A 23083-nucleotide genomic window follows, 5' to 3' on the forward strand; every position below is an offset into this window, starting at 1 on the left:
CCTGGCCAAGATAAAGCACAGCAGTTCGACACATACAACAACACAGAGTTACACATGGAATAAACAAACATACAGTCAATAATACAGTAGAAAAAAAGAAAAGTCTATATACAGTGAGTGCAAATGAGGTCAAATAAGGGAGTTAAGGCAGTAAATAGGCCATGGTGGCGAAGTAATTACAATATAGCAATTAAACACTGGAATGGTAGATGGGCAGAAGACGAATGTGCAAGTAGAGATACTGGGGTGCAAAGGAGCAAGATAAGTAAATAAATACAGTATGGGGATGATGTAGTTGGATGGGCTGTTTACAGATGTGCTATGTACAGGTGCAGTGATCTGTGAGCTGCTCTGACAGCTGGTGCTTAAAGTTGGAGAGGGAGATACGAGTCTCCAGCGCCAGTGATTTTTGCAGTTCATTCCAGTCATTGGCAGCAGAGAACTGGAAGGAAAGGAGGACAAAGGAGGAATTGGCTTTGGGGGTGACCAGTGAGATATACCTGCTGGAGCGCGTGATATGGGTGGGTGCTGCTATGGTGACCAGTGAGCTGAGATAAGGCGGGGATTTACCTAGCAGAGACTTATAGATGACCTGGGGCCAGTGGGTTTGGCGCCGAGAATGAAGCGAGGGCCAGCCAACGAGAGCATACAGGTCGCAGTGGTGTGTAGTATATGGGGCTTTGGTGACAAACGTATGGCACTGTGATAGACTGCATCTAATTTGTTGAGTTGAGTGTTGGAGGCTATTTTATAGATGACATCGCTGAAGTCGAGGATCAGTAGGATGGTCAGTTTTACGAGGGTATGTTTGGCAGCATGAGTGAAGGATGCTTTGTTGCGAAATAGGAAGCCGATTTTAGATTTAATTTTGGATTGGAGATGCTTAATGTGAGTCTGGAAGGAGAGTTTACAGTCTAGCCAATGGGCAGTACCATTGAGACAATCCGTTCTGAAGTAATCAATTTTCTTGTCTGATCCTTCCTGATGTCCCGGTTGGACATGGATCAGCCAATGAAGTTAGAAGTCCCACCCAGTTGATTATATTAAAATGGTGGAAGTCCTCAGTCGCACCGCCCATGATAAATAGCCTTTTTGCCACTAGAGGCCTCTATCCTTATCTATGACCAGTCTAGCCAGTAAGGTGTTATACATTGTGTGACCATTGGGGGGTGGTACACCAAAGTCTTTTTCCTCGTTCGAAAGGAAGGTAAAAGCTTGCTACACAACCAGCGCCAGCGATTTTCATTAGCTACCACAGCCACAAAGTCATAAACCCCGCCCATTTTCTACAATTTGTCTTCTTAAAATCTGATTTCCAACCTAACCTCCACCTCATTATTAACCGTATGCCTAAAAAAAAAAAAAAAAAAAAATTAAGACCAAATTTGTAGCTTTTCATGAATTTTCTACAATGCAGACAATTTTGACTTTGTGTGTGGGTTATCTAGTGGAACGCCCCCAACCGGAAACACAACGTTTCGATCCCGAAAGAGCGGTACACGTGGAAAAACACCGGGGACCCGAGTTGATGAATTAATTAAATTCAGATGGATTATTGGAATCATATTCATCTCTAAATTGGATATAATAAGCGCTTTACTGAGGTATGTTAAAATATTAGCAAGGTTTGAGGTCTAGCGTTTTTTCAAACTGCTAGCTAGCATGGCATTGCTAACAACTAACAAAAACCGCACCACGTTATAGCTAACGTTACTATTTTTTTCACAGTAAGATTAAATCACATTCCCTGCATTGTCATATCAACTGTGTTACGGACATTAGTATGAACGATTATGGGTGTATAACGTTTAGCGATTAATTTAGCTAACTTCGTTAGATATCCAAACGTAATGCCAACGTTTTGCTGCATGTGTACTTTGCCAATGTACTGTCTGTCAGCGTGACAATTGTTAACTTTGACCAACAGACCAGCATCTGCGTTAGACCCTTCTGACTCCCAGAAAGCTCCGACTCAAACTCCCATTCACTAGCTCTGCAAGCGTTATAATGGCAAAATGCGTTCATTGAATTTCGCTGAGAAACTACCTTAATTTACTCCCGTTATGGCCGGTATAAAAAAAAGGCTTAAGTAAATCGGTCAAATAAAAATATTAGCTCAAATACCTTTTCAGTATATCCTGTTACTATCATCCGTAAAATATATTTTCAAATCAACTGGTCCTGGTTAAGCATGATCAACAGTACAACTATAAAACTCGAATAACCAAAATAACTTCGCTCATTGGTTTATTATTATAACGCCTATGAATCGGAGCATTCTGGACTTTAGAGGTCCCTAACGTAAAGATACTGGTTGAACTAGGTAACTACTTAATCATGAAACCCTATATTCTACCCCTGAAAGACCGTGCTTAGCTACACTAATCTTCAGTTCTGGTGGCTAGAATAGGGCTGTGTTGCACATCTGAATAAATATGGTAGTCAATTGCCTTGTCAGAAGGCCGGAGTTCCATTGGCTGACATGGGTTCATTCTCTGACTCTTCTTCTTTAGATACATACATCTCTTGGTAACACTCACTGTACCTAACATCTTCTGCTTTGTTGTTGTCCCTCCCCCATAGCCTACCATGCTGAGGTGGTGAGACTGGGTGGTCACAGTGATATGGTAATGTAAAGTGAATGACGCAGGACACTGACAGTACTGGCTACAACAACAACAAACAGCAGTGGTTTGCCTGTGATGAGTGGCGACGGCACTGGTTTGGGGGCCCCTGGCCCGCTAGCAGGTTATTGGGAAAAAGTCAGTTGAACTCGTATTCTCTTCCTCTCACTTACTGTCACTTGTGCAAAGCTATTTTGGGTCTGAGAGATGCTGTCTGATTGGGAAGGCAGAATCCTCTTGTATCCCAAATCAACATTCAAAATCGATCTGTTGTGTGGGTGCTTTTGAGGGCTAGATTGATTGACATTGACTGCCGGGTACAATGCAAAACTTAAAAATGATTCTCATCGACTGGATTGTAAATCCACTGTAATAAATGATATCTTGAGATACAAAAAAAAAATCTATGATACTGTGTCCTCTAATTTGATACTACACTGTACTATATGGCATTAAGATACTCTCTGATTCTAAATGATACTGTGTACGATACTCTGATGGCACTCAATTCTATTTTGACGATACCATTATCGGGATCCCCTCCCCGATGCATTAAATGAAAACACAAAGCAGGTTATACTCTTTGGTCCTTTAAAAACCTGCTGTAAGTAAAATATTGTGTGCTATATCTTGGAAAATGAATGTCTCTCTGGATGACAACATGTTTACATCTGTTTACAACATTATGGCTGTCTTCCTAAAGAAGTGAAAATCTGCTTTGTTTTTTTGTCTTCTGGCTAAGGTACTAACAAGTGTCACGATACTGGTCATACTCTGTTGTACTCAATGATACTGTACAATACTGTACAATGTGTATTTACTGTATGTGGTCTCTCCGTTGACCAGGTTACCCTCCCCTACTGATATCTATCAGGGATATTAACATGTTTTGTGATTGGTCCCTGCAGATCCAGGAACGCTCAGCTTTGTTGGAGACCTGTCCATGGTGTGCTGCTAAAGGACAGTCTCTGGCCCTGCGCTCCTACAGGATCAACTCCCAGGAGTTCATCACTCTCTGCACTGACCCACAGGTAGGGTAACGTTAACACACACACACACACGTGCTCACGTACACAGACACACACGTATACACGCGCACACAATCAGCACAACGTCAACAAAAAACAAGGGTGGATCAATGGGTGAATCCTAAACTGTCTGAACAAGACACCGGGTTTAGTAGTTTCCTAGAGAAACTGGCCCTTGCCTGGATTTGTTTTGTTGTCCGCCATTGTGGCAGTATTATGAGAGAGTCCAGTTTTGGCTGAATTCTGTGTTACTGTCAGCGCAGTAAATGCATTCAGAAACTGTGCTAAAGTATCCTTTCACTCTGCTAGTTTATAGTCTTGAGTGTTGTCCTCTAGTGTTTTCCTGGGCCCCATCCTTCAATGCAAGAGTGAAAACAAGTGGTAGGATCAAGAAACAATATGAAGCCAATGTGAAGTTTGAACTTCCCCGACAGTTACCCATCATTTCTTCATTCAGCCTCGCCTCTTGCCAGGCCATTGTAAATATGAATTTTCTTGCCTGTTTTAAATAAACAAATAAATCAAAGTAACTTATTCTCCCCTACAGTGCCTGTTTCCCTTGGTCTCTCGTCCTTTGGAGGATGTCCTGGCCAGCCTCGTACCCCCTCTACACCAAACTCAGACAGGGAGCAAGAGGAAGAGCCCCTGCGGGTTGGAAAACGGAGACCCTGTACCTTCCCCCAAACATGCACGATCGGTGGAGTCCGAAGTGGCCGAGGACGCCGTATCACAGAGTGGAGCTCTATCAGTCAGCGGCATCACCAGCAAACTCAATGGGGAAGAAGAGTGCTTTAATGGGAAGAAGGAGAGAATCCGCCAATCAGAACACACCAGCATGGATGTGGTGAATAAAACCCTCAAACACACACTTCCTGAGACTGAGAGGGGAGGGGCCAACGCATATCACAAGGATTCTGGTTGGTCGATGCCAGAAGAAATGGACCAGGAACTCCTAGAAGAGGAACAAGATGGTGTCTGTCGCCCAGAGGACGGTACACCAACTTTAGACAAGGGTTTTCCTCTCCAAAAGAAGATGTTACCAGTCTTACAGGTGGCCGTTTCTGCTGTAGAGTCTACTGTAGAGTCTGAAGGTGCACAAAAGGAGGTTCTCTCTACTTTACAGGAGGCTGTATTTGCCCGAGAAAATACTTTCTCTGCCCCGCAAGTAGCCATTTCTCTCCCAGAGAAGATTTCACGTCCCTTACATGTGGCCGTTTCTGCCTCAACGTCTGCCCCAGAGAAACCCTTGGCCAAGGTTGCCTTAGTGGAGGTTGTCCCTACCTTCGAGGACACAGTGTCTCTCTTAGAGGCTCTGACTGCCCCAGGGGAAGTTACACAATCACGTCAGAAGGTTCACCCTCCCTTACAAAGGACTGTCAAGGTTGTGTCTGCGCCAGAGAAGGTTGTGTCTGCGCCAGAGAAGGTTGTGTCTGCGCCAGAGAAGGTTGTGTCTACAAAGGACTGTCAAGGTTGTGTCTGCGCCAGAGAAGGTTGTGTCTGCGCCAGAGAAGGTTGTGTCTGCGCCAGAGAAGGTTGTGTCTGCGCCAGAGAAGGTTGTGTCTGCGCCAGAGAAGGTTGTGTCTGCGCAGGTTGTGTCTGCGCCAGAGAAGGTTGTGTCTGCGCCAGAGAAGGTTGTGTCTGCGCCAGAGAAGGTTGTGTCTGCGCCAGAGAAGAGAGAAGGTTGTGTCTGCGCCAGAGAAGGTTGTGTCTGCGCCAGAGAAGGTTGTGTCTGCGCCAGAGAAGGTTGTGTCTGCGCCAGAGAAGGTTGTGTCTGCGCCAGAGAAGGTTGTGTCTGCGCCAGAAAAGGTTGTGTCCGAGAGAAGGTTGTGTCTGCGCCAGAGAAGGTTGTGTCTGCCAGAGAAGGTTGTGTCTGCGCCAGAGAAGGTTGTGTCTGCGCCAGAGAAGGTTGTGTCTGCGCCAGAGAAGGTTGCCATGGTTCCACCTGCCATGGAAGCTGTCCTGGTGTTGCAGGATGCTCTGACTGTCTTAGAGAATGCTTCACCTGGCATAAAGGAGGGTCTCGCTGTCTTAAAGAAAGATGAGGAAGAGGAGTGTTTAATCGAGGAGAAAGACGTGGCTATACTTGTGGCTTTGGATGATGTCCCTGCCTCAGAAGAGGTTGAGAAGGCTCTACCTGCCTTGGTGGAGGCTGTCCCTGCCTCAGAAGAGGTTGAGAAGGCTCTACCTGCCTTGGTGGATGATGTCCCTGCCTCAGAAGAGGTTGAGAACTCTCTACCTGCCTTGGTGGAGGCTGTCCCTGCTTTAGAGAAAGATGAGGAGGAGGTGGCTACACCTGCCTTGATGGATAATGAGTGCGGAGAGGATGATCTGTCTGTCTTTGACGAGGAAGAGTGCTCCCCAGAGGTGATGTGTAGGCCCTGTAGTGTGGACCTCAGTCAGAGCAAAGTGCCTGTTGAAGTTCATGATGATGATGATGATGATGGTCCTATCAAAGCTAGAAGAAGAGCTCAGAACACCCGGCAACTAATCAGTAGCGAGGACGAGATGACCGGCAAAACCATGGAAACAGAACGGGAAGGAAGCGTCACTGAGGAAGTGAAAGTCGTGCCATCACCGCCAAAAAAGAAAATGGGCCGGCCGAGAAAGACTTCTATTATTAAATACACGCAGGTAGTGGTGCCCAACTTTGACCCGGAAGTGATCTCAACTGAGGAGTTGGTTCCGGTTCCCGGGCCTCACCTATTCTGGAGGAATGAGCATAGTCTGTGTTGGCTGGACACCTTGCTGGTAGCGCTGGTCCACCTTCACACCCTGAGGGACAGACGGCCCACCAAGAGGCCCACTGTAGGTCAACCTGTCTGGGACCTGTGTGAGAGTTACAACCGGGCCTGTGGTCTCATCACAGCCTACCAACACACTGGCGCAGGTGGGTGGACTTATCTATTTAGTAAGTTTTATTTGAATTGATGTACAACATTGGCAGCTAAGAGCTGAATATCTATTTTGAACGGGGAAGAATGTATCCGCACACACACTATCCCTTTGATACAATACATGTATTGATTGAATTACCCCTCTACAGACTTAGCCCTGTCTAAGCTTGATGTCGGCGGGGTTGTACTAAGCTATATGGAATTGTTTTAAGAAGGTCATACCAACGATAATTTATCTATTTGATTTAGAATTTTAAGACTGCTTGAAGTGTCATTTAAAAAAAAAAAAAAAATTATTTTTTGGCCTTTCTGCTGTTAGCCCATACAAATGAATTGCATAAAATATTTACTACATGGATAAACAGATGCCCCCCCCCCCCCAAAAAAAAAAATCTGAAGTAAGTTTGTTCAGAAATGTCTGTCCTATATTTGAGAGAGATAAAAGAAGAGGAAATGTTTTTATTTTATTTATTTATTTATTTACATGTATTTAGCCATCAAAATGATGAAATAACACATATGGAATCAAGTAGTAACCAAAAAAGTGTTAAACAAATTAAAATATATTTAATATTTTACATTCTTCAAAGTAGCCACCCTTTGCTTGATGACAGCTTTGCACACTCTTGGCATTCTCTCAACCAGCTTCATAAAGAATGCTTTTCCAACAGTCTTGAAGGAGTTCCCACATATGCTGAGCACTTGTTGGCTGCTTTTCCTTCACTCTGCAGTCCAACTTGTCCCAAGTCATCTCAATTGGGTTGAGGTCAGGTGATTGTGGAAGGCAGGTCATCTGATGCAACACTCCATCACTCTCCTTCTTGGTCAAATAGCCCTGACACAACCTGGATGTGTGTTTTTGGGTCATTGTTCTGTTGAAAAACAAATGATAGTCCCACTAAGTGCAAACCAGATGATGGGATGGCGTATTGCTGCAGAATGCTGTGGTAGCCATGCTGGTTAAGTGTGCCTTGAATTCTAAATAAATCACAGACAGTGTCACCAGCAAGACACTCCCACACCATTACACCTCATCCTGCATGCTTCACGGTGGGAACCACACATGCGGAGATCATCCATTCACGTACTCTGCGTCTCACAAAGACACGGTGGTTGGAACCAAAAATCTCACATTTGGACTCATCAGATCAAAGGACAGATTTCCACTGCTCATGTTTCTTGGCCCAAGCAAGTCTCTTCTTCTTATTGGTGTCCTTTAGTAATGGTTTCTTTGCAGCACTTCGACCATGAGGCCTGATTCAAGCAGTTTCCTCTGAACAGTTGATGTTGAGATGTCTGTTAATTGAACTCTGTGAACCATTTATTTGGGCTGCAATTTCTGAGGCTGGTAACTCTAATGAACTTATCCTCTGCAGCAGAGGTAATACTAGGTCTTCCTTTCCTGTGGCGGTCCTCATGAGAGCCAGTTTAATCATAGCGCTTGAAGGTTTTTGCGACTGCACTTGAAGAAACTTCCAAAGTTCTTGACATTTTTCATATTGAATGACCTTCATGTCTCAAACTAGTGATGGACTGTCATTTCTCTTTGCTTATTTGAGCTGTTCTTGACATAATATGGACTTGGTCTTTTACCAAATAGGGCTTCTGTATACCACCCCCCCCCCCCCCCCCCACACACACACACACACACACACACTTTATCACAACAGCTGCCTTCATCAGGGCTTCTCGTGTATTAATCTATTACCTAATCCTTAATACATGTTTACACCTGTTTGTGTTTGTCTCCCTCATCTCTCTCCAGACGGTGTTGTCAGAGTGCCCTCTGCGGTGTTACAGAGGGTCCAAACTGAGATGCAAGCCATCAGGATGTCCATCTTTAGACTGCTGGAGCCCCTACTGAAATGTAAACTGGGTAAGAACCTGGCTGGGGGCCTCCCGAGTGGTGCGTTGTTCTAAGGAACTGCATCACAGTGTTAGCTGCGCCACTAGAGATTCTGGGTTCGAGTCCAGGCCCTGTCGCAGCCGGCCGCGACCGGGAGACCCATGGGGTGGCGCACAATTGGCCCAGCGTCGTCCGGCTTAGGGGAGGGTTTGGCTGGCAGGGATGTCCTTGTCCCATCACGCACTAGCGACTCCTGTGGCTGGCCGCTCGCAGTGCACGCTGACCCGGTCGCCAGGTGCACGGTGTTTCCTCCAACACATTGGTGCGGCTGGCTTCCAGGTTAAGTGGGCATTGTGTCAAGAAGCAGTGCAGCTTGGTTGGGTTGTGTTTTGGAGGACGCACGGCTCTCAACCTCCGTCTCTCCCGAGTCCGTACAGGAGTTGCAGCGATGACACAAGACTGTAACTACCAATTGTATACCACAAAAAAGAGGTAGAAAAAATAAATAATAATAAAAAAAAAAATTAAAAACAAGAACCTGGCAGGGAATCAGAGGTGATTGGTGATGGCTCTCGGCAGTTCATAGGTCAACCAACATGTGTGAAAGCTAGAGTCTTTCTGGATAAGAGCATCTGCAAAATGACTCAGATGTGTAATAGGCTATTTGTGCATGTAACCCTGCTCTTACCTACTTAGTCTAAAGTAATATACAGTGCATTCAGAAAGTGTTCATACCCCTTGACTTATTCCACATTTTGTTGTTGCAGCTTGAATTAAAAATTCATTAAGTTATTAGTTTTCTTTTTGTGCAAATGTATTACATTAAATACAGAAATATCTCATTTACATAAGTATTCACACCCCTGAGTTAATATTATATTGAAGCACATTTGGCTGTAGGTCTTTCTGGGTAAGTTTCTAAGAGCTTTCCACACTTGGATTGTGCAACTTTTGCGCATTATAAAAAATTAAAAAAAATGATTTGAGCTCTGTCAAATAGGTTGTTATCATTGTTAGACAACCAGTTTCGGTTCTTGCCATAGATTTACAAATAGATTCACTGTCCTCTTGGTAAGCAACTCCAGTGTAGATTTGACCTTGTGTTTTAGTTTATTGTCCTGCTGAAAGGTGAAATCCTCTCCCAGTGTCTGGTGGAAAGCAGACTGAAGCAGGTTTTCCTCTGGGATTATGCCTCTTCTGTTTCTTTCATTTTTATCTTGTAAAACTACCCATTTCATAATGATTACAAGCATACCACCTTCTCAACCATCTCTTACCTTCAGAACTAACACAAACATACCACCTTCTCAACCATCTCTTATCTTTAGAACTAACACAAACATACCACCGTCTCAACCATCTGTTACCTTCAGAACTAACACAAACATACCACCTTCTCAACCATCTCTTACCTTCAGAATTAACACAAACATTCCACGATTGATTAAAAATGTACCTGATTTTACTTTGTGAGCTGACCCTGATTTTATTTTTTTATATATATTTTTTAATCCCTGACCTCACCCTGACCCCTGCTGTCTCCTCTCCTGCAGGTCAGAATGAGACACCTGTGTTTGCCCTGCCCCTCCTTCTCAGGGCTGACTCCTGGGCAGAACCTCTCTTCCAGCAAACTTATGAGTGGCAGTTTGAGTGTATCTCAACAACTTGTCAACATGCCACCAACACCAAGTAAGAGCCATCTTGAACTTTTAGGGACAGTTTTCTAGACATAAATATATAACCTAGTCTTGGACTAAGAAGCACTTTCAATGATGAATCTTCATCTCTCTGTGATTTAGTGATCAATATCATTATTAGTCATTATCCTAGAAGATATGTGGGGCAGGTTGCAAGTTCAAACCCCCGAGCTGACAAGGTACAAATCTGTCGTTCTGCCCCTGAACAGGCAGAACTGTAGACTCTGTCATATTAACCTAATGGTCAGTACTGTAGACTCTGTCATATTAACCTAATGGTCAGTACTGTAGACTCTGTCATATTAACCTAATGGTCAGTACTGTAGACTCTGTCATATTAACCTAATGGTCAGTACTGTAGAATCTGTCATATTAACCTAATGGTCAGTCAGGTGAGAGAGCAGATTGAAACAATGAATGAAAACAAACGTTTACTCATCTAATTCCTTCCTCTATTTTGGGGATTGAAATGACTCATTGAGAATCTTGGACCAGTACAGGTTTACCAAAATAGACAGTGAAGCAGGTTTACCAAAATAGACAGGGAAGCAAGTTTACCAATATAGACTGTGAAGCAGGTTTACCAATATAGACAGTGAAGCAGGTTTACCAAAATAGACAGGGAAGCAAGTTTACCAATATAGACAGTGAAGCAGGTTTGCCAAAATAGACAGTGAAGCAGGTTTACCAATATAGACAGTGAGGCAGGTTTACCAATATAAACAGTGAAGCAGGTTTACCAAAATAGACAGTGAAGCAGGTTTACCAATATAGACAGTGAAGCAGGTTTACCAATATAGACAGTGAAGCAGGTTTACCAATATAGTCAGTGAAGCAGGTTTACCAATATAGACAGTGAAGCAGGTTTACCAAAATAGACAGGGAAGCAAGTTTACCAATATAGACAGTGAGGCAGGTTTACCAATATAGACAGTGAAGCAGGTTTACCAATATAGACAGTGAAGCAGGTTTACCAATATAGACAGTGAGGCAGGTATTTGGCAACATTTTAGCAGTGCAAAGAGCAAACAATACTGTGAACCTATTGGTCTAATTAAGACTCTTCAAGGAACTTGGCCCAGTAGCTACAATACAGATGGTGAAAAGGGTAGCGAATTAGTCTGTTGGAACTAAACCGTTATTTACTGGGGCGGCTGGTAGCCCTGCGGTTTAGAGCATTGGGCAAGTAACTGAAAGTTCCCTGGTTTGAATCCCAGCCGACGAGGTAAAAATGGTCTGTTCCCTTGAGCAAGGCACTTAAACCTTAAACCTGTTCGTAGGCACTTAAACCTTAAACCTGTTAGTTGTTCTGGATCAGAGCGTCTGCTAAATGACTCAAATGTAAATCTCATTGAATATTTCCTGTAGTTTTTGGTTTGGTATCTTTTGATGAGCTTGACTCAGTACAAGTTTACCAGATGATGAAACGAATAGATATTATTTGTTGAAACCTTCATCTCTTATATTCCTGTGTGAATTAAAATGTAATTGGTTTAGATGGCTTATAATACTTTTTAAGTGAGATGAAAACTATAAACAAAAAGACTCATTCCCATACCGGGAGTCGAACCCGGGCCGCCTGGGTGAAAACCAGGAATCCTAACCGCTAGACCATATGGGAAGCTGTGTCTGTCTGTATTTTAATTGGGCTTTTGAATAGTAACAAGAACAATGATGTAATGTTGACAGAAAGGGAGTGTACAAGGACATTTCAGAAAATAATTTTCATTAAACAAATAAAGGGGGAAACTGACTCACTCAACTGGACCAAAAGGTCTGTGTGTCTTTTATTTACTATCAAATGTATTTTTCTTTCAGATGTAAGAAGACCCTCACCACTTTCACCAAGGTGCTTTCTGATTGGCACCCTCTCAACGCAGCCCACCAATCACGTTGCAGCAAGTGTAATAAGAGGAAGCAGACCAGGATGTTGGTGCTGGAGAGGTGAGGGCGCAACTTCTAACCTTTCATACCTGGGGTGTATCTCAAACCAGGGTTGGGGACAATTCTGTTTTTTTAAATTCTGGAAGTGAATGAAATTGAAATTCTGTTCACGAATTGAGAAGTCCTCATAGAAAACAATGGGCAACTTCCTATTCAGTGGAGGAGTAGAACTGAATTGACCCCAACCCTGATCTTAAGTGAATTCCGTTCCGGGGATTTCCAGGCCCTTTTCTCTTTACCTATTCATTCAGTGCAGATGGAGGGATTTCCAGTAGCCCTTTTAGACGATTGAGATGGGGCCGTGTAGTTGATATTGTAGACGATTATGGGGCCTATTCATTCAGGGCAGATGGAGGAGATGAGTAGTGGAAGCCACTGTAGACTATTGAGATGGTGTAGTTGATATTGTAGACGATTGAGATGGGGCCGTGTAGTTTTTAGAGGGCTTGAAGTTGACGTATGATGCCACCCGGTGGCCATGTTGGAAGACCACCGCATTAATTCTTCCGACAACAGCTGACTAGCTTCCAGAAAGAACATGATAACGGTGCCTAAAAAGTCTTTGATTCATCAGTATTTGGCTGCTCTAACATGGCAGGAAAGACAACGGGGGGGAAAAAAACATGTTTATTGATTCCCCGCAGTCATGAAACAACAGGATACACCAACTGTCAGAAAAGCGAAGAAACATTTTTGCCTGTCAAGACCTGAACCCAGACAACTGTCAGTACAGGGTCTGCTACGATCATTTCATCACTGGTAAGTCAAGTCTGATCAATTTCCAGTTTAGTTTAGCAGTTATGCTAACCAGGTTTTGACAACACTGTTAAACAAAATTAGCTAGAAAGATAGCTTGTAGTCTAGCTATTAGCTTGTAGTCTAGCTATTAGCTTGTAGTCTAGCTATTAGCTTGTAGTCTAGCTATTAGCTTGTAGTCTAGCTATTAGCATGTGTTGCGTGAGTTTAACGTTTTACAGGAAGCAAATGTTTGCACCATTAAAAAAATGCACCTTTTTATAACATGCATTTATCATCGCATTTGCAAACTAATGTAAGTCTAGTATTCCTAATGTGATGAGTAGATTGGATGGTCATAATGTAGGCTATTAATAAGTGGGTAGTGGCATAGGCCTATAGGTTATTCTGGAGACCTTTCTGTGGCCTTATGACAAACATTTCATGGACTTGTAAAATGACTGGAGACATTAGCAGAATTTGTTTTTAAAAGATGATGGTAGTCTCGACCTACTCTGCTGACACTTGACAACAGATGAATGAAAACGACCTTGTCTAGAATGTAACCATATAATCTAGGCCTATGAAAAGGGGTCATGGCTAGAAGGGATCCAGCTATTGGTAAATTAATGTCAAGTCATTTTTTTTGTTTGTTGCATTTTAGCTAAACCTTTTCCTTACCCTAATAATTATCCTAGCCTGCTATGCTAATTATCCTAGCCTGCTATGCTAATTATCCTAGCCTGCTATGCTAATTATCCTAGCCTGCTATGCTAATTATCCTAACCTGCTATGTTAATTATCCTAGCCTGCTATGCTAATTATCCTAGCCTGCTATGCTAATTATCCTAACATGCTATGCTAATTATCCTAACCTGCTATGTTAATTATCCTAACCTGCTATGTTAATTATCCTAGCCTGCTATGTTAATTATCCTAACCTGCTATGTTAATTATCCTAGCCTGCTATGCTATTATTATGCTATGCTAATTATCCTAGCCTGCTATGTTAATTATCCTAACCTGCTATGTTAATTATCCTAACCTGCTATGTTAATTATCCTAGCCTGCTATGTTAATTATCCTAACCTGCTATGTTAATTATCCTAGCCTGCTATGTTAATTATCCTAGCCTGCTATGTTAATTATCCTAGCCTGCTTTGCTAATTATCCTAACCTGCTATGTTAGTTATCCTAGCCTGCTATGTTAATTATCCTAATCTGCTATGTTAATTATCCTAGCCTGCAGTGTAAATTCTCCTAATTAGCTACGAAAAGTCAAATGACGTAGTCGGATCCCTTCTAGCGATGACCATGAAAAGAGAAGATACAAATTGTACAATATGAGGCTCTTATAGCCTGGAGGAGGACATTATTGTCCAATGACCCAGTGATCATTTGTAGAGAACTTGATTCATAAGTAGAGGTAAAATGAATGGACATTACAGCATAGGACAAATGCCTCACTGGGATATGACAACCTGTTGTGTTGACTAATGTTCCAGCCCAACAATATATTGAATATTTATATGACACTAAAACACCTGAACGAATTAAACACAACCAAACAATTATGAGCCATGATGGTATTGGTGACCTTAAAGAAATTATATTCTAACATCAGGTGTGCCTCTCGTGTTTATGTACTGTAGGTTCACCAGCTGACCTCTGTCAAGACACCCATGTCGACTGAATTCCCCCTGTGAAGATGACCAATGCTGCAGGACCATCAGTTTCCCCCCTGTGAAGATGACCAATGCTGCAGAACCATCAGTTTCCCTCTGTGAAGGTGAGTAATGCTCCAGCACCATCAGTTTCCCCCCTGTGAAGATGACCAATGCTGCAGCACCATCAGTTTCCCAACTGTGAAGATGACCAATGCTGCAGCACCATCAGTTTCCCCCTGTGAAGATGACCAATGCTGCAGCACCATCAGTTTCCCCCCTGTGAAGATGACCAATGCTGCAGCACCATCAGCAGACCAACCATCTGTGAAGTGACCAATGCTCCAGCACCATCAGTTTCCCCCCTGTGAAGATGACCAATTCTGCAGCAATGCTGACCATGCTGGCACCATCAGTGAAGATGACCAATGCTGCAGCACCATCAGTTTCCCCTGTGAAGATGACCAATGCTGCAGCACCATCAGTTTCCCTCCCTGTGAAGATGACCAATGCTGCAGGACCATCAGTTTCCCTCCCTGTGAAGATGACCAATGCTGCAGCACCATCAGTTTCCCCCCTGTGAAGATGAGTAATTCTCCAGCACCATCAGTTTCCCCCCTGTGAAGATGACCAATGCTGCAGCACCATCAGTTTCCCCCCTGTGAAGATGAGTAATTCTCCAGCACCATCAGTTTCCCCCCTGTGAAGATGACCAATGCTGCAGCATTTTATACTTCTTCGTCCTTTTCCAGATATGAAAGGAGACATCCTTCAGTTACACATCGGTTGTCAAATGCTCTACGTTGGTAAATCTGAATGATTTATGTTGTGCCATATGAGTAGTGAGCACCTTGTCATGACAAAATAAACCGTGTGAGTATATACAATGTCATTTTAAACCAAATGTAAAATACTAATGTTTATGATATTGTTAACATACTGTATTTTAATATATAGTTGTATAGGTGATTTTAAAAGTATATTGTGTGTCAACTCTGCTTCACCCCATTGAATAAAATGTATTTCTTATAGCCCAACTATTGTCTTTCTTTTTACAATTTAAACACATTTAGCATAGACAATGTAATTGTTGTGGTAGTCTTTGGCAAACCATCTTCATTATCACAGTGGAACCTCCAAGTGCCTCTCAGACCTTCTGGCAGACAAGTATCTGGCATGGTACTTGGTGGTAGTAGTTTGTATGTTCTAAGATAAGGATCCCATCATCTCCTACCAGACATTTCACCACCAAGATTACAAGGGTTGGATTTGCACTAAAACAATGTTATGTCAACACAAGGCATGTAAAACATCTGGTGTAGTCTTAGCCTCTACAGTGCATTCAGGAAGGATTCAGACCCCCATTGACTTTTCCCACATTTTGTTATGTTACAGCCTTATTCTAGAATGGGTACAATTTTGTTTTCCTCAGCAATCTACACACAATACTCCATAATGACAAAGCAAAAACAGGTTTTTAGAAATGTTTGCCTTGAGACTACAAATTGAGTTCAGGTGCATCCTGTTTCCATTGATCATCCTTGAGATGTTTCTACAACTTGATTGGAGTCCACCTGTGGTAAATTCAATTGATTGAACATGATTTGGAAAGCCTCACACCTGTCTATATAAGGTCCCACAGTTAACAGTGGATGTCAGAGCAAAAACCAAGCCAAGAGTTCGATGGAATTGTCTGTAGAGCGCCGGGACAGGATTGTGTCGATCTGGAGAAGGGTACCAATAGGCATTGAAGGTCCCCAAGAACACAGTGGCCTCCATTCTTAAATGGAAGAAGTTTGGAAACACCAAGACTCTTCCTAGAGATGGCCGCCCGGCCAAACTGAGCAATCGGGGGAAGGGCCTTGGTCAGGGAGGTGACCAAAAACCCGATGGTCACTCTGACAGAGTTCCTCTATGGAGATGGGAGAACCTTCCAGAAGGACAACTGTCTCTGAGGACCACCAATCAGACCTTTATGGTAGAGTGGCCAGATGGAAGCCACTCTTCAGTAAAAGGCACAAGACAGCCCTTGGAGTTTGCCAAAAGGCACCTAAAGGACTCTCAGACCATGAGAAACTAGATTCTCTGGTCTGATGAAACCAAGATTGAACTCTTTGGCCTGAATGCCAAGCATGAAGTCTGGATGAAACCTGGCACCATCCCTACGGTGAAGCATGGTGGTGGCAGCATCATGTCTGGAGGAAACCTGGCACCATCCCTACGGTGAAGCATGGTGGTGGCAGCATCATGTCTGGAGGAAACCTGGCACCATCCCTACGGTGATGCATGGTGGTGGCAGCATCTTGCTGTTGTAATATTTCTCAGCGGCAGGTACTGGGAGACTCGGCAGGATCGAGGGAAAATCAACGGAGCAAAGTACAGAGAGATCCTTGATGAAAACCTGCTCCAGAGCGCTCAGGACCTCAGACTGGGGTGAAGGTTCACCTTCCAAAAGGACAATGGCCCTAAGCGCACAGCCAAGACAAAGCCGGAGTGGCTTCAGGACAAGTCTCTGAATGTCCTTGAGTAGCCCAGCCAGAGTCCAGACTTGATCCCGATCGTACATCTCTGGAGAGACCTAAAAATAGCTGTGCAGAGACACTCTCCATCCAATCTGACAGAGCTTGAGAGGATCTGCAGGGAAGAATGGAAGAAACTCCCCAAATACAGGTGTTCCAAGCTTGTAGCGTCATACCCAAGACGACTTGAGGCTGTAATCGCTGCCAAAGGTGCTTCAACGAAGTACTGAGTAAAAGGTCTGAATGCTAAATGTAAACGTCATATTTCAGTTTAACCATTTTTGAACGCTGTAACGTAAAGTGTGTAACAAGTCAAAGGGTCTGAATACTTTCTGAATGCACTGTACATTGTTGACTGGTATACATTTTTTTTTCTTGAACATATAGCTCAACAATATGTAAATAATGTTAGTCGATAATGCTTCAGATGGACAATGTCAAGGGGTGCGTTGCAAATGCCTACAAGGCAGCGTTTCCCAATCTCGGTCCTTGGGACACACAGCGGTGCACATTTAGTTTTTTTTGTCCTAAGTCTACACAGCTGATTCAAATCTTGATGATAACTTAATTATGTGTAGTGCTAGGGGCAAAAAAATGGAATGTGCGTACCGAGGACCAAGTTTAGGAAACCCTGCTATAAAGGCTTATGCCATCACACTGTAGGCCAGTGGTTCCCAGTCCGGTCCTCGAGAACCTCCACACGGTTTTTATTGTAGCCTCGGACAAGCACACCAGGCTGCAACAAAAATGGCTGGGAACCACTGCTGTAGACCTATGGCAGCATTGGCGTTGCAAAATGCTGCAAAATGGGTTCACGTGGCTGATAATCCTGAACAAAAGTGACAATCAAATAATACTAATTGTAAGAGCTTACAACTGAACAAAAGGTAATGTTCATTTGAGAATATGACACACAAATTAGACAGGATTGTGAGCTGTGATGAATCAACATTGACACCTAGTTCATCTTGAATAATAGTTTTAAAGTGAACAATTAAAACAAGTTTAAACACTTCACTTCAAAGAATCAACACTATTTCAGATAATTTTCAAAGTGTTTCGCGAAAAACTAACTCCTATGTAAAGGTTAGACGTGTTAGTAACAAGTAGGCTATTATTATTATTATTATTATTATTATTATTATTATTATTACTAAAGCATAAAACATGTAAATACCAGAAGGGGCCAACATTGCTCCACTGATCCCTGATCTACTGGCTGGGAGGACTTCTATTCCAGCCCAGCAATAGCACACTTCATTTTGATCAATTGAATCATGTATGTTAGTGCTGGGTTGAAACAGAAGCCTGCACGCCCAGCAGGGTTGGCCTTCTCCAGTTGTAGGAGGTTTCTACATTGTGTGTGTGACCTTTTTAAAATGTATTTTTCTTTACTCAATATGCCAACACATTTTACACATATAATCCATGGTTTAAAAGGATCCTTATTCTCTTGGGACATTCTTTAGGACCTCTTCATCTGCAGACAGGGTTTCACCGCTCTGTGTATCGGAGGACAGAACACATCACATAGAAACAGGCTGCGTTCTACTCCAATTAGACAGCACTAAATATTATGTTGCTGTGTCTCTCATAGTTTTCCTCGCTAGGGACTGTAAACTGGGGAATCTTTTCATAGTGTCCTCCCACAAAGGTACCTAGCCTACCCAGAGTACTACTCTCCCTTCTCTGACAGCAGGAACTGCCATCTATTCCTTTCACCCGTTTCCATGGCTGTTAGCTAGCTAGCTACAAATGCATTTTGAGTTACAAAAATAAATAGATCAAGATAGGTAGCTAATATGAAGTTAGCTTGCTGGTGATATTTAATTTACTTATACAGTATGTAAAATCAGCTAGCGAACATTACATTAGCTCATTTGAGTTAGCCTGCAGCTGTCATTTTCAAAATTATATTTACTTACTTGAATAGGTTCTTCCACTGCCTCCGTTTTTCTGGGTCCTTAGAAAAAAATAAATAATGGGCAATCTTCCCGACGTTTACGGTGATAGCAAAACGCAGCCAGCCATGGGGACGATTGGAGGACTTCCACCAGACTTGCTGGTCTTCCAAAGCTAGGTGATTTGTGAAGCAACTGCAAGCGCTCGAGCTTGTCTTGGTTTTCCTTTTTTCATGTTTTCTGTTACAGATTGTCGTTCTGTTACCAGTCGGGTGCAGATGGAGGACAGGAAATGAGTAGAGGATTTATCATCCAACGATCGAGACACCATGTTGTAGATAATGTCTTGCTTTCTCTACCTCTTTTTCCTGAGGCTGATATGTATTCTGTCTGTTCCTCCAGGGTGTCTCCTGTGTTTGTGCTGCACTTTGTAGAAGGTCTTCCTGACAACGACCTCTGCGTGTACTCCTTCACCTTCCAGCAGCAGGAATACTCCGTCACCACAGTCATACAGTATGACCAGCAACTCAAGCACTTTGTCACCTGGATACGCAGAACTGACGGTCAGTGTGACTTTGTCATTTAGTTCAGTATAACATTATTTGTCCCTTCAGGGGCAGTTGACTGTCATTTCCTTAGTAAAGTTTGTGTTGTTGTTGTTTACTGGTCAACAAGTAAATTTGTGTTCTTTGTAAATGTATATGTCGGGATTATCAACTTCCCCAGTCAGATGAACTCGTGGCTACCATTTTTATGTCTCTGCGGACAGTTTGAAGGAAATTGCTAACTAGTGTTAGCGCAATGACTGGAAGTCTATGGTAACTACTAGCATGCTTATAGATTGCTAGTTAGCATTGGCTCGCGAAACTAACTCTTAACTTCCTTCGTACTGGATGCAAGGACATAAAAATGGTATCCCTGAGTTCATCTGACTCTGGAAGTAGATAAAGGGCTTAATTGCCAAAATCTCGAAATATCCCTTTTAAGAATGCTATATATAGCTTATTCATACCTCCATTATCAATGGATAGAAGCAATTATATTTCATAATTGAAAAGTAATGTCAGTCTCTGTCTAATTATGTGTAGCATTTATAAAATGCCAATCAGTAAGTCTCTACATTGTGTTGGGTTAACTCTTTAAAAGAGATGGACAGCACACCAAAAATACCTTCAATAATCCATTTAGTTATCACAAGGATTCAGCACCTTCCTACGATTGAGGAATGATCAGAGTGAGCATGTTATCCAGTCCTCTGTGACTGTGGTAACTCTCCCCGTCCACAACCAGTGTATAGAACCCATTCCTCTGTGACTGTGGTAACTCTCCCCGTCCACAACCAGTGTATAGAACCCATTCCTCTGTGACTGTGGTAACTCTCCCCCTCCACAACCAGTGTATAGAACCCATTCCTCACTCTTCTCTCATGCTGTCTCTCCCCACAGGATCGTGGTTGGAGTTTGACGATCTGAAGCACCCTAACTGTGTCTCCCACACCCAGCTGGTGGTCCCTCCTAGAGAAATCCATGTTGTCTTCTGGGAGTTGAAGACCGACAGACCGGACAACCCACAGACACCCTGCTCTCCCCCTGTATCCCTGACAAGCACTTTACTGATACACAAAGAACTGCAGCAACCTCCCTTAGCCAAACTCTTTGTCAACAATGAATCTCAAGACATCTCTCAGACGGTCTCTGATGATGCGGACACTGACATGGACACCGCCATAACTGCTGGCTATATTGATAACGATATGGACGCAACATTAACGAATAACGTTAACTCTCCCATCGCCATCGGTTCCACCAGTGTGCTTCATGGCGTACCGGTTCAATCCTGTTACCACAACCTCTCTCTCCCCCTTCACAACGACACAGCCGTTGTCGAGGCACTGACTGTGTCTGACGATACCGACATCATGGACGCCACGGTAACCACTGGTAAAGCTGGTAACTCGTCTATCAGCACCACACTGCTTGACACCTTCGAGGGCCTCTCCCACGATGACGTTGTCACCCTGACGCTCGTAGAGGTTAAAGTTGGCTCTGATGGGAGGCCGTTGGACGACAACAATGTCTCCCTGGCTCCCGGGCAAAATGGAGACCTCAGTCCTCCTCTACCTGCTCCTACACCTGAGGCTGAGAACCCTGCACCTGCCCACGAAATGCCCCCTGAAACAGATGTTGTCGTCATCAAAAGGCCATCGTCCCCTGATACTGCCAGTGTGTTTCTCCTTGCCAGCAGTGACGGTCCTTCTGAGCCCGACTCTGAAAAGCCCACTCCTCCTAGTCCTCCCAGACTCAGAAGGGGCAGAAGCACCAGCAATAAAGCCAAAATGATGGCATCCAACACTCCAGTTGCACCAGCAGCTAAGGTGGTCGCAACAACACCACCAAGAACAGCTACACCAATGGCACTTCCTGGAAAGTGTGGTGGAATAATCCTGCCCTCAGTTGTATCTATGATGTCACCGTCATATGTGGAACCCAGCACCCCAGCACCAGAGGCCCCTACTCCTCCTTCTCCCCCGCCCCACTCCAAACCCACTACTACCTCCACCTCTCTGCAGAGCAAACCCGGCCTTCCACCACCCCCGGACCCCAACTCTCGCTGGTCCTACCTGCTTAGCCTCCACCCCACCTCCATCCCCAATCCCCCAAGACCAACCAGTCACTTCAAACACTCAACACCCAACCGGTTCCAGCAGCTTTCACATAGCTGGCAGACCCCAAGCATGGCTCCCCCCAACCCAGACGCCAGGTTGAAGAAGCCTCCGCCTCCGCCTCTACCCAAACCCAAACTAAGTAAGGTGGACAACGAGGCCCTGCCGGTGAAGGCTGCCGAGATGTACGGAGGGTTCCAGGCCAGAAGCAGGATCGTAAATATAAACATGAACAGCCCCTCCAAGACTTCATCTCCCACCCAGCTTCTCTCTCAAAGAACTGACCCTCAAAATGGCGCCTGGAAGATACCAAGTCAACCTCCCGCCCTCGTCTCGCGAAAACCACTGATCAACCACACCACTTCAGCAGTGCCTGTTGTGACCTCACTTCCTCCCTCTCCAGGAGTCACGGAGATCCCTAAAATCTCTTCCTCCAGGAAACACAGCCCCGGCAGTCAGGTCAGTGAGACCGATGCCCTCAGGTACAAGCTGCTGAAGAAGCTGAAAGCCAAGAAGAAGAAACTAGAGAAGCTGAATCAGATGCTGGGTTACCAGGGGGGTGCGGGAGGACGTGGGGAAGTAACCTGCACACCAGACATCACTGATCGGAGTCCCTCCCACACCGTGAGCTCTAGTACCTCTGTCTACGACAGCCCCGCATACGACCAGTTCTTTGCTGACCTTCTGTCGCCGGCGACGACCGCCAGCAACCTATCGCCGGACAGCACGGGCTTGCTGGAGATGCTGACCACCAATGGGCAAGAAGGGGGCGGGGACTTGGCGTGTGGGGGGAATGGTATTAGTGGAGCCTCACAGGTGGTGACACCTGTGATCTTGCATCCGGCCAATCACGGCGTAGTAGTGCCACAGCCTGGTCTAGCCGAGCCAATCACGACCTCTGGTGAGAACTTCCTGGAAGAGTTCATATCAGGGTCGGCCAATCAGCAGACGGAGATGGAGACAGATACCCTTAGTGCTCTCGACCTGTTCTTTTAGGCACGTTAACTACAGGTCTAGGATCTGCTAACAACTCTTACCCAACCCCTAAGCTTAAACTTTGGGGGGAAATGCAAAGCTTACCTCAGATCAGTGGGTAAGTCTACGTCTCAAATGGCATGCTAATCCCTATATAGAGCCTCTGGTCAAAAGTAGCACCATAGAGATCCTATTAAATTAAACTACTCTAATTCCTAATTATATGAGTAGTGCACTATAAAGGGAGTAGTGTGCCATTTTGGATGCATACAGACAGTTTCTAGCAGAAACTGCATGCTACTATTCCTTTCAGTCGGGAGAGTGAGTGAGTGAGTGAGTGAGTGTGTGCTTGGCATCAATGGGTTGTTCTGTTCTGGGTAGCATGTGTTACATGAAGCGGAATCAAACTGCCATTTTAAAGAGAGAGTTCACCTAAATTACAAAGTGACATATTGGTTTTCTTACCCTGGAAGCAGTCAATGGACAAGGTACGATGGCGATCCATGCTTTGGTTTAGTTTCCCTGCCACTGTTTCCACGGTTTCCACGTTTTAGCGTTTGTGGCACAAATCCCATTCAAGTCATGGGACCGATG

The 23083-nt window shown here is 44.1% G+C and overlaps 1 protein-coding gene and 1 non-coding gene across 2 annotated transcripts; one reads left to right on the plus strand and one right to left on the minus strand.

The window, feature by feature from the left end:
* Positions 1 to 3397: 3397 nt before the first annotated feature.
* Positions 3398 to 22678, plus strand: LOC139398558 (uncharacterized). The gene is made up of 8 exons (XM_071144494.1): positions 3398 to 3655; positions 4200 to 5096; positions 5138 to 6539; positions 8312 to 8422; positions 9946 to 10081; positions 11908 to 12033; positions 19255 to 19415; positions 20298 to 22678. Exons 1-8 carry the CDS (start codon positions 3509 to 3511, stop codon positions 22508 to 22510), a joined length of 5193 nt encoding a protein of 1730 aa, XP_071000595.1. The 5' UTR covers positions 3398 to 3508; the 3' UTR covers positions 22511 to 22678.
* Positions 11639 to 11710, minus strand: trnae-uuc (transfer RNA glutamic acid (anticodon UUC)). Its single transcript has one exon. It is a non-coding gene; the product is annotated as a tRNA-Glu (tRNA).
* Positions 22679 to 23083: the final 405 nt, after the last annotated feature.

This window comes from Oncorhynchus clarkii, unplaced genomic scaffold (assembly GCF_045791955.1).
Source record: "Oncorhynchus clarkii lewisi isolate Uvic-CL-2024 unplaced genomic scaffold, UVic_Ocla_1.0 unplaced_contig_8550_pilon_pilon, whole genome shotgun sequence".
NCBI classification, from domain to species: Eukaryota; Metazoa; Chordata; class Actinopteri; order Salmoniformes; family Salmonidae; genus Oncorhynchus; species Oncorhynchus clarkii.